Genomic DNA, 13903 nt, shown 5'->3' on the forward strand with positions numbered 1-13903 from the left:
TCTTATTCCCATATTTGTAAAATGCAATAAATAATAAATTGTAAGGATTGTTGTTTAATAAAGGTAATAGAGAATTAGAAAGTGTTTTAGCATTGAAAGCAGATACAGAAGTATGATCTTCAGTTGATTGAATTGGAAGATTGGTCGCAAAGGACAAATTTTAATCACTTGGGCTGAGATGTAGGGGCAAACTTGAGACTGTTTTGGCCCTAATATGATTCTTTAATAGAGGATCAGAAATAAGCTATTAAAGATGGCTTTCCAACAATTGGTTCAATAATAATCATAAAATAATAACAATGGATCCAAATTTGCCATCTTCCTTATGAAGGGATTCCTATGACCTGAAGATGATCCAGTCCAGTGGATGAACTGAGTATTTAGAGCGGGGGAAGGGGACCTTCACAGATTCTCTCCACATTCCTTATTATGGTATCTTACATTTCTTTCAATATCTTCTCCAAATAAGCTTATATTCGGGTTTTGGTATGATGCAAATCTGTTCATAACTGCAAGCCCTGAAGTTAAGCAGGTCCTTAACCAATGGAGAGCCATAGTATTGGTGGTCATTGTGGCTGTTAGGATTGTGTTCATTATTGCTTAATGGCTTGCAGTGATCTGTACTAAGTGATTGACAACTTCAGTCAACACACAGCCTTGCCTGGTGATTGGCAGCTGTGTGTTCTTCTGAAAGGCTTTGACTATTTTGTTGTTCACCCCTCATGACAGGAAGTAAAAGTGCCCAGTATATACACTGATTTCCTAGAAATACTGAAATTGCTGAATTTCAGCCATTGGTAATAAGTGATCTATGGCTGTGATCCTATCCATGTTTATTCAGAAGTGGTTTCCACTGAATTTAATGGGACTTACTTCTAGGGAGGTGGCTAAACAATTGCAGCCCAAGTGACTTTTTGAATTATGCAAGTATTCATTTCTATGGAGAATCCATGGATTGTATTTCGTGTTTGTCTAACTTAAATATCATTCATTTCAGTAGATAATGAAAGTAGGAAAGAACCCTTTTTTTCTAGATTTTCGGTAGGTTAGAAAATAACCACAATGATAACTCATGCTTTCTCTCATTCAGCTGTTGTGTGAAAATTATCCGTCAATATTTACACATTAGTTTACACTGCATATTATTTTAATGACTATTAAAATATGTCATATAGGCAACTCTCTCACTGTAGCTTCTCAGTGTGGAAGTACAAACATGATTAAAAATGCCTGTTCTAAGAATGGAAATCAACATGCCGGAGATAGGCATTGCCTACATTGAATATTTTAATTAAGGTTTGCTAATTAAGCTGCTGTATGTCCAAGGTGAGTTCATGCAATGCTACGGAATGTATCTACTACACTTGCATTCTCTGGAGGCTATAAATTTAATAAGCTTTCTTGGGTCATCAGCTCCGTGATTATGATTACACAGCAACTGTTAAGCAGATGTAAGTAAAAGTAATGGCTTTTTCCTTACTCTCAGATGAGCTGGCATTAATTTCTCTTCTTTTGTTTTGGAGCGTGGTCTATATTGCAATGAGGGAATATTCCCACAACTGAAACCTGCTTCACTTGTACTTACTTGCTACTTCAACATGTTCAGGGTCAGTCACTAGAGCACCAACATCTGGAACTGGGAATTGTATGGGAGAGTGGCTAGATTTCTTCTCACACAGCATTGTTCACAAGAACGGCACTGGAGTGACATGAGAGACAGCTACATAAAAAGCCTGGCTCATCTAGTTTCTCTATATATGTGTGTGTGTGTGCGTGCGCACGTGCGTGCATATGCCACATGATGGGCAGCAGCTCTATGGGGTTCTGCTTTTTCCAGCCTGACCTGGAGGCTGGACCTTACCTAAGACCTTTCCCTGGATTCAGGATCTGCCTTCTGCAAGAAAAAGGGCTCCAGTCATGTAATATCCCTCTGCTCGATTTTGGGAGTTCCCCAGACCATTGCTCAACCCATTAATCAGTGTTTTCTGACTCTGTGATACTCTCTGTGGGCTGCTATAAGAAGGAGGGGCACAGAAGTCCACATTTGCCAGCATAGTTGATCCAGCTTAACTCTGATCTACTTCTGTGAGTTCTATCACCAAGCTTTGGTTCAGAAATCTTTATATGAAGTGGTGTTAACATCAGGATGACCAAAGTTCTGCTGCAGTGGTCAGCTGGAAATATTCCTTTCTTCACTAACTCAGTTCTAATCACAGTGTTGCTAGAGAATTTTTGAGGGGGTTTTTTGGGGTGGGGGGGCTGGCATGGATACCTTTGGGGAATGATAGTAGATGCTCCCTGTTTCAAAAACAGAAATTGTACAGAAATAATCTAAGCAAGGCCTGGAAAACAAAAGCTATTTTGTTTATTAGCAGATTGAATTAATAATTTCTGCTTTTATGCATGGCCTCTGCTTATATAGGAATGTTTTCCTAATTATTCTTCTAGTTTGTGACCTATTACTGTCAGAACTGTTTCTTTTCCTTTTTCTAACTAAATAATTAGATGCTTTTTCTTGTGGTCTCTTTTGTTGCAGCTGTCTACAGTTGTCTGCATAGCATATTTCTGGCTGACTCTGTAAAATTTTTTCCAAATGTCACAGTTAGCTGATCAGCATCAAAGGCTGAGACTTGTGCATATAATTAATGAGATTACTTTTTAGACCTTTGCAACTATGTATACTTTCCAGAGTGGCTCATTATTAGCATAGTTTAAACCAAGGGTAGGCAGCACCTGGAATGCAGGCTGCATGTATGGTCCATGCTGCACCCCTGAGTTAAGAAGAAAGACAGACAGAGAGAAAATGTACTATAGAACATGAAAAGGATCAAACTTGGACTGCAGACAAGCTAAATATAACTTTTTAGTGCTAGTGATCACTACACCAATTTGGTGCCTACATCTGGCATCGGATTTTGGTTGGCAACCTGGCAATGTTTTAAAATTCTAATTATTTATTTTGCAGGAGCATGACTCATGTTTTATTTTGTTGTTCCAAAAATGGCTCCTGGGCTTTCCACAGCTGCCCACCTATAATTTGAACTTTTCAAAGAGAAAGTTTGATACAGAAAACGTGTATATTGGTGGTGTGCAGGTATGGGAACAAGAAATTAAAGCTGAGGCTGTCTATCTACTTACCTGGGATTAAGATCTATTGAAATCAATGAGAATTAGTTCTGAGGAGATAGGTATAAGATTTCAGTAGAAGAGTCCATGGAAAATGGGTGGGCAACTTGTGGCCATCCAGAAGTCTTGACTTGTAACTCCCATTAGCCAGCAAAGCCAGTGCTAAGGCATGCTCACAATGCTCATAAATTGGCCAATCCTGTACACCAGGCACATTTCTAGGGATTATATGCCAAACCAAGTCATCCTAGTGTTCATATACTGCCATGCTTATCTTGAAGCTGCATTCTGTGAACAGAGGGCCAAAGCTGGCTTCTGGAAGATTTATAGGGTCACAGGATAAATGTGTCTCAACACCCTAGACAAGAGTACCCAAAAGCTAGCTAGCAGATTCTTTTGACAAGAGGAGAAAACACAATGGAAGGTGAAAGGTCTGTTGTCCACAAAGGTCTAAACACTGTCTGAAGTAGTACTCCCTGTCATCATCCTATTCTTTTCAAGAAACACAGACCCAGCTCTTGCCTGCATTTTTAGAGCAACAAACTGGAATTTCAATCAGATGTAGCCCACTTGATATTTCAAAGCACTGTAGCAAAGCAAGAAAGGATGGAGTGAGAAGAATTACCAGAAAGTAGATGTCATTGCTACTAGTGGCGAAGTCGCGTCTGACCCATCATGACCACATGGACAACATTCGTCCAGGCCTTCCTGCCCTCCACCATCCCCCAGAGTCCACTTAAGCTCACACCAACTGCTTCTGTGACTCTATCTAGCCACCTCATTCTCTGCCGTCCCCTTCTTCTTTTACCGTCAATTGTTCCCAGCATTAGGGTCTTCTCCAGTCAGTCCTTCCTTCTCATTAGGTGACCAAAGTATTTGAGTTTCATCTTCTGTATCTGGCCTTCTAAAGAGCAGTCAGGGTTGATCTCCTGAGACTGACTGGTTTGATCTCCTTGCAGTCCAAGGGACTCGCAGGAGTTTCCTCCAGCACCACAATGCAAAGGCCTCAATTCTTCATCACTCAGCCTTCCTTATGGTCCAGCTTTCACAGCCATACATTGCACCTGGGAAAACCATAGCCTTGACTATACGCACTTTTGTTGGCAGGGTGATGTCTCTGCTTTTTAGTATGCAAGCTTTGTTGTTGCTCAGACTTCCTAAGGCCCATTTGACTTCACATTTCAGGATGTCTGGCTCGAGGTCAGTGACCACCCCATCGTGGTTATCAGGGACGTTAAGCTCTTTCTTGTATAGTTCTTCTGTGTAATCTTGTCACCTCTTCTTGATCTCTTCTGCCTCTGTTAGGTCCCTGCCATTTTGGTCCTTTATCATGCCCATCTTTGCATGAAACTTTCCCTTCATATCTCCAATTTTCTTGAAGAGATCTCTAGTCTTCCCTTTTCTATTGTTTTCTTCTATTTCTTTGCACTGCTCATTGAAGAAGGCTTTCTTATCTCTTCTAGCTATTCTCTGAAATTCTGCATTCAATTGGGTGTATCTTTCCCTTTCAGCCTTGCCTTTTGCTTCCCTTCTTTCCTCAGCTATTTGCAAAGCTTCCTCAGAGAGCCATTTTGCTTTCTTGCATTTCTTTTTCTTTGGGATAGTTTTAGATGCTACCTCTTGTACACTGTTATGAACCTCCATCCATAGTTCTTCAGGCACTCTGTCTATCAGATCTAATTTCTTAAATTTGTCACCTCTACTGTATATTCATCAGGAATATGATTTAGGTCATATCTGAGTGGCCTAGTGCTTTTCCCTACTTTCTTCAATTGAAGCCTGAATTTTGCAACCAGAAGCTCATGATCTGAGCCACAGTCAGCTTCTGGTCTAGTTTTTACTGACTGTATAGAGCTTCTCCATCTTTGGCTGCAGAGCACATAGTCCATCTGATTTCTGTGTTGATCCTCTGGTGATGTCCATGTGTTGAGTCGTCTCTTGGGTTGTTGGAAAAGAGTTTTTGCTATGACCAGCGTGTTCTCTTGACAAAATTCTGCCCGCCTTTGCCCTGCTTCATTTTGTACTCCAAGGCCAAACTTGCCTGTTATTCCAGTTATCTGTTGGCTTCCTGCTTTAGCATTTCAATCTCCCATGATGATGAGGACATCATTTTTGGTGCTATTTCTAGAAGAAAAAGGTGTTGTAGGCTTTCATAGTACCGGTCAACTTCAGCCTCTTCAGCATCAGTGGTTGGGGCTATTGGACTATTCTGATGTTGAATGGTTAGCCTTGGATTCAAACTGAGATTGTATCCCAATACTGCTTTTCCTATTCTTTTATTGACTATGAAGTCTACTCCATTTCTTCTGAGGAATTCTTGTGTTCAATAGTATACCTGATGGTCATCTGAATTAAATTCACCCATTCCTGTTCATTTTAGTTCGCTGATTCCCAAGATGTCGATGTTCAGTCTTGTCATCTCATGTTTGACCAAGTCCAGCTTTCCTTGATTAACAGATCTTGCATTCCAGGTTCCTATGGAGTATAGATCTTCACAGCATCGGACTTTCCTTTCATTGCCAGATACATCTGCAACTGAGTGTCCTTTCGGCTTTGACCCTGTCGCTTCATTCTTTCTGGTGCTACTAGTACGAGCCCTCTGCTCTTCCCCAGTAGCACAATGGACACCTTCCGACCTGAGGGGCTCATCTTCCGGCATCGTTTTGCCCTTTAGAACTGTCCATGGGGTTTTCATGACAATGATACTGGAGTGGGTTGCCATTTTCTTCTCCAGTTGAACACCTTTTGTCAAAGCTTTCTGCTATGATCTGACCTTCTTGGGTGCCCCTGCACGGCATAGCTCATAGCTTCATCGCGCTATTCAAGTCCCTACGCCACAGCAAGGCAGTGATCCATGAAGGAGGGTTTTGGTTTGGGGCCCACTAAATCTTTGCAATATCTAATTTAAAAAGTCCAGACTACTGGAGGAGAAGAGTTCTAGGAGAGGGGAATAACTGTTCCTGTTTAATACATGAAGGGTATTATGTAATAGCTGCTCTGGTCAACTTTAAGGGTTATGAAGAAATGGGGCATGTAGAATTCAACTCAATTTCAGGCACTACACACCAGGATTTGAGTGCTGTCCAAAAAGATAGCAGCAGTTCAGAGCAGGTGATGATGAGGAGAAGAAAGAATCAGGCACACCATGATTGAACCAAAGATTGCAGAACTACAAATACTACCTTTAAAAGAAAAAAAAATGAAGTTATAATGAAAGGTGTTCAGTTGAGCCCATCAGATGGTAAGGACTTGGGTTCAGTAATGCCCTGAAAGTTAACTAGTCAATGAAATGCCTGTAACTCCATGGTCTCTGATAAACATTGCCCTTAGCATGACTCACGAGGGCTTAAATATATGCATGTGCAGTTTGCCTGTCTTGTTTAAGCAGTGAACAAGCAGAGCACTGTAGGATTCCTGGAGGTAATGAATGCCACTACTGACTGCCATCTAGAAAATATAGGGCCTCCTAAATATGTTTGTGCTCTCTAATTTCATCCTCAAATCACAGATGTATAGTTCTTTATTTTCAGTCACAGTGAGTTTTGGTGTAACTGTTTACTTCTTTTTTTCTCGGTGGTCATGATTATATAAACCGCCAACATGTCTTTTTTCTATCCTTAGAAGTTCTGTTTTTTAAACTTATTTCTATGTATAATGAGGTTTGGACATTATTTTGTGCTCAGATCATTGCCCATTAATCAGCATCCATTGTTAATGGGAAAAAACAAAGCTGTAAGGAAGATTTGAATAAAAAGACAACATAGATTGTAAAAAAATGGTAACCTTTAACACACAATGTGCATGAGCTTGGAAAATAAGCTGGAGTCAGAGAGACTTGTGAATTATAGTTTTTTTGTATTAATTTATCTGACAAAAATGGCTATTAAAAAAAGCAGCAATGCAGGGTTAATCTAACCCAATTCTCATTCATTTCAATAGGTCTAAGTCAGACTAACATTAGATACAACTCTGTATTTAAAAATGCACGATTTTTGGTTAATTATTCAGTTACTCTGTACACCTGATTTATCAGGATTGTGGTTATTTGATCACACATGATTAGAGCATAAATCTTAAAGCAGTTTGACTTTTTTAAAGGGGGTTGGTCCCTGCATCTCTTTTGTCTCTTTGATGAGTATTCATCCACACATTGCTTCAGGAAAGTAGTATGGTAAGTAAGATAGAAAAGTAATGCACAAAGAAACACCAAATCCATATATACTTATCTGAACCCCAAGGTCATCAGCAAAGGTCCTTCTTTGGGATCCTACTATGAAGCACATTAAGAGAGTGACTACCCAGAGAAGGGACTTTTCCACTATGACACCTTGGTTGTGAAACCAGCTTTTTAGACAGGTGTGCCTGGTGCTGAAACTATACAACTTTTGGTGCCGGGTCAAACCCTTTTTATTTTCACAGTTTTTCAATTGGTAAAATTTTATATTTTTAGTGTGCTTATTTTATACAATACTGGGGTTATTTGTTTGTTTAATCTGTTTTGATTCAATTAATATTATAATTATTTCTACTAGATTATGCCTTGCTTTTATATCTTTTCTAATTAATGTGATTTTTATTGGTTTTACTTTGTCATTGTCTAAATGTGTGTTATGTTTTTAAAATTTTAATATAGTGTAAACTGTCTTGAGAGTCATTGACTAAATAGGAATGGTATAGAAATGTTTTAAATAAATTAAAATAAACAGTAAATAAAATAAAAGCAGTTACAACCTTCTTATCAGTAGTTTCCTTCTTAGCAGCTCACATGAAGCTGAAATTGATATAGTCCCTTCCACAACCAACATCAGCAGTTCAGGAAAAAGAAAGATCTGTGTGTGTACGTCTGTTTGAGAGTGAAAGAGGATGGGGGAAGTATCTATTTCATTTATTTCTGGGGATTTTGCCTTGCTTTCTTCCTAACTATCAGGATGCCAAGTGTACATTTTGAGGTCCAGTGTGTATTCTTTATTTTCCCTTTACTGTCTAAAGAATCATGAAAGACACATTTGAGATAAACCAGATGAATCCAAATTCTGGGAGACAACTGAATTCTTCCAAAGTTTGAGTCCACTCTCTTGAAATCATGCAAATTCCTTGAACAACTAAATTGTCTTCCAAACTCAGGGAATTCTGCAGACCCCTAACCTTTCTCTTTCTTTCCGCTATGACAGCAGAATGGATAGGTTGTTGCTCAGTACATTGTGACTGCGCTAGCATGAAGTTTTAAGATGCTCATTTGTATGCTTCAGATTCGTAGCAGAGGATGTGGGAATGGATATCACCTTTGATGAGACTATGCTAGGCTCCAGCACTGCAGAGATGAGACCAGGTAAGACTTCCTTTTATTTATCTTTGTGATTCTTGCTCTTTTCCTAAGTATTTCATTATTCATTGAGGAGTATATTTTCTTTGCTTCTGCAACATTATTCCAGTGCTAGAAAAAGGTGTTAACTGTGCTTTATTTAGTTAATTCCATGGTTCTCTTGACAAATGATCATCATTTGCGGCATACCACTTTCTCCTGCACTGTGGTGTCATCAGGCTGCAAATGAACTGAGCTCATGTGATAATGAGCTACCCTGCACTTCCTTGCTAAATTTGTCTGCAGCCTATATGAGGTTGGATCCCAGATTAAGATGCATCATTTAAATCAGTGCAGTTCAAATTGCTGCTCAAGCTATCTCAGTTAGGAAATAAGCCTTTGACATATGAGTCCCTACTCCTCAGGCCATTTACTACACACATAATATAGATCTAGGGTGGATCTAGAGCATAGGGAGAGTAGTGTTAAGAAGAGAAGGAGAGCCTTTCGCTCTCCTGTTTCCAGAATGGCCAAGAAGATGCCTATGGGAAGCCCACAGGAAGGATATGAAAGACAGTAGCAACTTCCCACTAATGTTCTTCAGCCACTGGTGTTGAAGTGCATCCTGTCTCTGAACCTGGAAATCCTAAAGCCATCATGACTAGCAGCCACCGATAGACTGAAAATATATTTATACTCCAGGAAAATACCATTTCCCCCAGAAGCTCTATTGTGAGTAAAAGCCAGCCTTATCTTTACCAGCTGACTTGTGTTTTTTTGAGGGAAGAGGAGTTGATGCCTTTTCTGGTTCATCACTAATCACAGACACCAGTTCTTCTCAGTAGCCTGATGGCTAGATTCTCCCCTGACTGAAGTTGCAAACTTCATATATGATTTACAACCACAATACTGTTTTGTCAAGTGATACCATTCTCTGCCTAACTTGGCTTGTATTCAGTTAAGTCTTCCTGCTAATGGAACAAGGAAGGTGCATGTTCCACTCTGCCCTGTAGCTTCCTGCACCCCTCAAAATCTGCTCTGGATGACTGGGGACCCCTCTAGAGCTCACTGGGAGTGTGGGGGCTGTAAGGCACAAGAGAAGGAGAGGGACGCATGATGAGAGCAGACTTCCACTTCAGTGTTGGATTTCACCATATTTTATGGATTTTTTCCTAAAATTTGGGTGGGTTTTGGTGAGCTAAATATTAGAGTTTGTTGGCTGGTACGGAGATATTTAAATGCGATTTAGTGTAATAGGGTTGTTTTCATTTAAAACAGAGGCTTTTTTATCTTCATACTTATTTAGAACCTCCCAATTCTTTAGATCTTAATGACTCCCATCCAAGAAGAATAAAACTCACTGCTCCAAATATCAACCTCTCTTTGGACCAGAGTGAAGGATCTGTTCTCTCTGATGATAACCTGGACACTCCAGATGAAATTGACATCAATGTAGATGACCTTGACACACCAGATGAAGCAGACTCTTTTGAATATGCTGGACATGGTAAGAAATTAGGGAATTGGGAAGGTAAAATAGCATTATAATGATGTAAAATGTGTGCTTTCTGCACTAGGCATAATATTAGATGGAAAAGGAGGCTAGCCTAACCACCCTGTGGAAAGCCTGTGTGGCGTTGTGGTTAAAGTGTGGGACTAGGATCCAGGTGAACTGAATTTTAGTCCATACTTGGCCATAAAGCCAAGCAAGGATTAGTAAGAAAAGATGGTAGACAAGATCGTAGATCACAAAAAGAGGGAGGACTAGGTATTCTGAATATTGAATTATATCATGGAGCAAATTGATTAAGATCTATACCAAATATTATTTTGCAGCCAGATGAGATAATATGGGCAGAGATGAAATAACAGGAAATTGAGGGATCTTTTCTAAACATTCTTTTTAAACAATTAATTGAATGGTATAAAGAAGTTTGGATTATAGCTGTTAATGACAAGATGACATGTTATTTATTTATTTATTTTTCAATTTATATCCTGCCTTTTTCCTACAAAGGGCTCAAGGCAGCTTACATCATTCTCCTCTTCCATCTTATCCCCACAACAACAACCCTGTGAGGTAGGCTGGGCTGAGAGTCTGTGACTGGCCCAAAGTCACCCAGTTGGCTCTATGGCTGAGTGGGGACTAGAACCCAGATCGTCTGAGTCCCAGTCCCATGCTCTTAACCACTATGCCACACTGGCTCTCATATCATGTTAGTCCAAATGAAATATAATGAAGGCATAAGTTCTATGACCAGATCAGACATCTTCAGGAACAGGTGCAGTTGATGCATTAGCCTCCGCTCTGCAAACACATTTCTAGCTTGTTCATTCAGGTTCAGAGCCTAATCTAGGACTGTACATAAACTGTGGGCCTTTTGGTGGTAGTATAACTCCAGCATAAGCTGAGTCCCTATTCCCTACTCTGCCTTTCAGGTAAGCAAGAGCGTCCCCACCTTGTTTGAATTAAGATCCAATAAACAGATTCCTTGGATTTAGATGGAAAGGAGAGAGAGAGCTGGGAGTTATCAGTGGTACTGAATACCAAAATTCTGGGCAGTCTCTCCCAACAGTTTCATGTACATATTGAACAGCATGGGGATAAGGTAGAACTCTGACTGCACCACAGTCCAGTGGCTGTGTTACTTAATCAGAATCCTTCAGGAACATTTTTTTGAAATCGCCTCTCCAAGCTGAATCAGAACCACCTTATACTAGTACCTCTCAGTTCCATCTGAGACCAACACCTCAGAAGGAACCCATAATTGATAGTATTGAAAGCTGCTGAGAGGTCCAGCAGAACCATTTAAACCATTTTTAAATTTTAAATTTTTAAACCATTGTTTAAAAAAAATGTTTAGAAAAGATCCCTCAATTTCCTGTTATTTCATCTCTGCCCATATTATCTCATCTGGCTGCAAAATAATATTTGGTATATATCTTAAATCAATTTGCTCAATCTTATCCCCACAACAACAACCCTGTGAGATAGGTTGGGCTGAGAGTCTGTGACTGGCCCAAAGTCACCCAGTTCGCTCCATGGCCAAGCGGGGACTAGAACCCAGATAGCCTGAGTCCCAGTCCCATGCTCTTAACCACTACACCACACTGGGTCTCAGAAAGGTAAGATAAAGGTGAATAAAGGATAAAAAAGATGAATGATTTCAACAATATATGGGGTATGTTTATTGAACATGTATAATAAAAGGGGAGGATGAAGGTTGTTTTGCAATTTTGGATGGAAGGGGGTAACTCAGAAATAGGATAAAAATGAAGAAAAAATGCTAGGCAGTCATGGTCCTGGTGGAGGGGTGATATCTGGTTGTTGTTATTTTTTTTATTTTACTTTGTGTATTGTGTGGTTTTTCTTTATTATTTGATCTTTGCATTTATATTTGTATCTTATAAAAATAATAACTCAAAAGAAATTGTAAAGGCCATGAAGCTCACTGGGTGACTTTGAGCCAGTCACAGACTCTCAGCCCAACCTAGCTCACAGGCTTGCTATTGTGAGGATAAAATGGAGCTATGTAAGCCACCTTGGGTTCCTCACAAAAGGAAAAAAAGTGGGTTATAAATGTAACAACAACAACTAAGGTGTTGCCACGCAAAAGGTCCTGTTACAAGTGCTCACCAACTTCATCTCTCTAAGAGGTGCGACACATAAGAGGGCTTCTGATGACAAGCACAGATTTCAGAATAGCTCATGTGAGGAGGAGTTACGTTTAGGAGATACCTGTTGGACTAGTTTCATTAATATTTTATATTTGTACAAGCATTAACTAAAGAAAATTGCACATCAACTGTGCACTTTATCAGTTTTGAACAAGTTTTACTTAAGAGACTCAGCAACAAATGGGATTTTAAAAAAGTTGCTTTGTTTCAATGCTCCTGTTCTTTGTTCTTGCCAGTAACTATGCCTTCTTCCATGACACATTATTCCATTTCTCCCACCCAGTTTTCCTCCCCTTGCAGTGGTCAGTCAGCATTCCGTAAATACTGAGCAGGCCTCCTTGGGCTGTTTTGAGGTCTCCCCACCCTTACAGCTCTTCCTAAATATTTTGCTTCTCCTGCAAATGTTTGCGTTCCTCCAAGTCTACTGATGCTAATTTTCTCTTGTGTGAGAGTGGTGTCACTTTAGCTCTGTAGGCACTCATTTTAGCACTCATTTTTGAACATCAGAAATTCTGGGGTGGGGGTGGGAATCCATTAGATTCCTTGGGCTTAGCTCCCTGAATTCTGGTCCAAATTTGCAGTGGCCTTGAGCTCGAGTTCCTAGTGAGTGTGCCTAGGAAGAGTCAGGAAATAACTGCACACATACATATATACAAATGGTCATTTTATCAATTTTGCTTTGAAATTGCATTACACTTTTGCCACAAAAGGGAATTTATTCTCAAGTAAATGTGTTTATAATCAGGGTAACAGAAGTGAGCCACATTTTATTCCTGTAGTCATGATATACCTATGATTTAAGTGAACTTAAGATGCATATATTCTGAATTTATTTTTATCCAGGTTTATAAATGGGTTTGTCTATATTTCCCTAATATATCAGGAATGTAGGAGCAGTTATAAAGAGAGTTGTAGAGAGAGAAGGTGCAGTGTGGGGAAGAAAAGAAAAGCTAGTTGTAAACACCCCAAACATATAGCTGTCTAAATTTCCAGGCCCTAAAATACTTAATTTGCTTCACTGATTTAATATAAAACAATGATTAATATTATTGGACTATAAAGTGCTTCTATTTTGAAATATTGTAAAACTATATACAATTAATGCCACTCACACTGGCCCCCGAATGAGAAGCTGGATTTAAAAACTCTTATAGGGAGCATGTGAGAGTGAAAGAGAACCCCTCTAGGTTAGACTCATTCTGATAACACAACACAGGAAGATCTCACGCTCACTATCTAGGTGGGCATAGGGATTACTTGACCTAGTTAATAAATAAAAATGCTATGCTGACTCAGATCAAAGGACTACCTATCTCAGCATCCTGTCTATTGACAGAAAGAAGACAGATGCCTTAGCGAGACCCACAAAGTTTGTACAAAAGCAGCTGTGATTTACAAAACCACATCAGTGATGCAAACTAGCTTAGATTTTTAATTACTATATGTATTTGCTATAGTATAGAGTGGCTTAAAATGTTCCCCATACATTTTCACAGAATTTACTTTTTTTCTTAAGGAACTCTTACATTTGTAAATACATAGTATGTTAAAATTGCATTTAAGTGGAGCTTTTCTAATGCCAAATAGGAATAATACTATAAGAACTGTTAAGGGGAGAACAGAGTTAAACACAGCAGTAAAAACCCTCCTCTTGGCATTGACACAGGCATACATGGCATTAATCCATACCTTTAAGCAAGCATTATCACCTGAAACTAGACAAGGCCAGCCTGTTTTAAAAAGTGCTACGGATAGAACTGGCAGAGGAGACACTGAGCAATCACAGTCACCGTGTCA

At 39.5% G+C, this 13903-nt stretch overlaps 1 protein-coding gene across 3 annotated transcripts in view; it reads left to right on the forward strand.

The window, feature by feature from the left end:
* The window catches only part of LOC123031571 (protein prune homolog 2-like), a 45702-nt gene that overhangs the window by 7479 nt on the left and 24320 nt on the right, over positions 1-13903 (forward strand). For 2 of the 3 annotated variants that reach the window (XM_044446716.1, XM_044446715.1), the window contains exons 3-4: positions 8376-8455; positions 9753-9935. In XM_044446716.1, the coding sequence (XP_044302651.1) occupies positions 8376-8455; positions 9753-9935 (263 nt within the window). Of the gene's footprint in view, positions 1-8375; positions 8456-9734; positions 9936-13903 lie in introns of all 3 variants that reach the window. The other variant, XM_044446714.1, reaches the window with a different exon arrangement.

This window comes from Varanus komodoensis, unplaced genomic scaffold (genome assembly GCF_004798865.1).
Source record: "Varanus komodoensis strain SLA01 unplaced genomic scaffold, ASM479886v1 scaffold5, whole genome shotgun sequence".
Lineage (NCBI taxonomy): Eukaryota > Metazoa > Chordata > Lepidosauria > Squamata > Varanidae > Varanus > Varanus komodoensis.